The sequence below is a fragment of the Leucoraja erinacea genome, unplaced genomic scaffold (assembly GCF_028641065.1).
Source record: "Leucoraja erinacea ecotype New England unplaced genomic scaffold, Leri_hhj_1 Leri_1626S, whole genome shotgun sequence".
Taxonomy (NCBI): Eukaryota; Metazoa; Chordata; class Chondrichthyes; order Rajiformes; family Rajidae; genus Leucoraja; species Leucoraja erinaceus.
The window spans coordinates 12,501-15,000 of NW_026575920.1; the positions used below are offsets into that span (position 1 = coordinate 12,501).

General features: G+C 50.0%; 1 protein-coding gene across 1 annotated transcript in view; it reads right to left on the reverse strand.

Moving 5' to 3' along the window:
* The window catches only part of LOC129716041 (protein SET-like), a 10,998-nt gene that overhangs the window by 3,663 nt on the left and 4,835 nt on the right, over positions 1-2,500 (reverse strand). Inside the window, exon 2 of the mRNA XM_055665919.1 lies at positions 834-997. Coding sequence (XP_055521894.1) covers positions 834-997 — 164 coding nt within the window. The remainder of the gene's footprint in view (positions 1-833; positions 998-2,500) is intronic.

A 2,500-nucleotide genomic window follows, 5' to 3' on the forward strand; every position in this document is an offset into this window, starting at 1 on the left:
GATTCACCACTCTCTGTGTGAAAAAAAAAGTTCTTCTCATCTCGGTTTTAAAGGATTTCCCCCTTATCCTTAAGCTGTGACCCCTTGTCCTGGACTTCCCCAACATCGGGAACAATCTTCCTGCATCTAGCCTGTCCAACCCCTTAAGAATTTTGTAAGTTTCTATAAGATCCCCTCTCAATCTTCTAAATTCTAGCGAGGTACAAGCCGAGTCTATCCAGTCTTTCTTCATAAGACAGTCCTGCCATCCCAGGAATCAGTCTGGTGAACCTTCTCTGCACTCCCTCTATGGCAATAATGTCCTTCCTCGGATTAGGAGACCAAAACTGTACGCAATACTCCAGGTGTGGTCTCACCAAGACCCTGTACAACTGCAGTAGAACCTCCCTGCTCCTAGACTCAAATCCTTTTGCTATGAAAGCTAACATACCATTGGCTTTCTTCACTGCCTGCTGCACCTGCATGCCTACCTTCAATGACTGGTGTACCATGACACCCAGGTCTCGCTGCATCTCCCCCTTTCCCAGTTTGGTGTAACTGTGACTGCGAGTTTGTCTGACTGTGAGTTCCCGTAACTGTGAGTGCGAGTTTGGTTTAACTGTGACTGCGAGTTTGTCTGACTGTGAGTTGACGTAACTGTGAGTGCGAGTTCCCGTAACTGTGAGTTCGAGTTTGTCTGACTGTGAGTTCCCGTAACTGTGAGTGCGAGTTCCCGTAACTGTGAGTTCGAGTTTGTCTGACTGTGAGTTCCCGTAACTGTGAGTGCGAGTTCCCGTAACTGTGAGTGTAAACGGGTGGGGGAGGGGTGGGGGCGCGTACACACACACACGTACCTCTGCGATGTGGTCCGTGGTGGGGTTGCGGTGCTCGGAGAACCAGCAGAAGAAGCTCCGCGGCGGGCCGTGGTGATGCACGAGGGTTCCGGGCTCCTTGACTTCGCTCGTCAACTCCATCCCTGGCTTCCACTTGATGGGAGTCGACTGTGACACCGGCCTCCCTGAGAGAGAGAGAGAGAGAGAGTGTGAGTGTGAGAGAGAGGCAGATAAAGAGAGAAAGAGAAAGAGAGAAGAGAGAGAGAAAGAGGCAGACAAAGAGGAGAGAGCTAACAATTGAGTCAGGTGGGAAGAGAGAGAGAAGAGAAGACCAGACAAAGAGGAGGAAAAGAGAGCAGAGAAAGACTCAGAGGAGAGTAAAGAGGCAGACGGGCGGAGATAAAGAGAGAGAGAAAGGGGGAGAGCTGAGGAGGAAAGGGAGAGAAAGGGGAGAGAGAGGAGAGAGAGGCCAGATCAGAGAATGAGAAAAAAACAGGAGAGGGCAAAAGAGGGAGAGAAAGAGGGAGAGCAAGAGGGAGGAGAGAGAGGGAGATATAGGAGGGAGAGAAAGAGGGAGAGGCCCATCATCCCACTCAAAGGCCAGGGAGAGAAGAGCTGGAAAGAGGGAGAGACCTCTCTTTGGAGAGCGAGGGGGAAGAAGAAAGGAGGGAATAGGGAGAAAGAGAGGGAGAGAACTGGCCGAACTACTTCTTACAAGAAAGAGGGAGAGAAAAGGGGGAGGAGAAAGGGGGAGAGAAAGGGGGAGAGGAAAGGGGGCGAGAAAGAGAAAGAGGACAGACAAAGAGGAGAGAAAGGAAGAAAAAGAAGAGATAGAAAAGAGAGAGCCAGAGGAAGAGGAAGAGGAGAGAAAAGGAGAGAGAGAAAGGGGGAGAAAAGAGGGGGAGAGAAAGGGGGTGAGAAAAGGAGAGAGGAAAGGGAGCTGAAAGGAGGGAAGCTGAAAGGACCCCCCAGGGGGAGAGGGAGGAGTTAAGAGAAAGTCAAAGAGGAGAGTCAGCTTTCTTCTCTGCCTAGAGGACAAGGCAAGAGGGGAGAGAAAGAGGGAGAGAAAGAGGGAGAGAAAGAGGGGAGAGAAAGAGGGAGAGAAAGAGGGAGAGAAAGAGGGAGAGAAAGAGGGAGAGAAAGAGGGAGAGAAAGAGGGAGACAGAGAGAGAAAGAGGCAGACAAAGAGAGAAAGAGGCAGACAAAGAGAGAGAAAGAGGCAGACAAAGAGAGAAAGAGGCAGACAAAGAGAGAAAGAGGCAGACAAAGAGAGAAAGAGGCAGACAAAGAGAGAAAGAGGCAGACAAAGAGAGAAAGAGGCAGACAAAGAGAGAAAGAGGCAGACAAAGAGAGAAAGAGGCAGACAGAGAAAGAGGCAGAGAGAGAGGCAGACACACACACATACACAGGGTTGTTAACTGCCCTCTCCCTCCCTCCCCCTATCTCCTTTCTCTCCCCCAGGTTCCCCTCCTATCCCGTATTTTCTCTCCATCTCGCTATTTCTCTCTCCCTCTATCCTCTCTCTCCTTCCTGTCCTCTCTCTCTCCTCTCCTCTAATTCCTGTGTATTCTCCTTTCTCTCTCTTGTATCTCTCTCAACTTTTCAAATTTTTCAATTCTATCCCCCCCTTTGTAGGCATAAAATACCTGGTTATATCGCCAGAGTAGGGCAAACATAACTCCCTATTT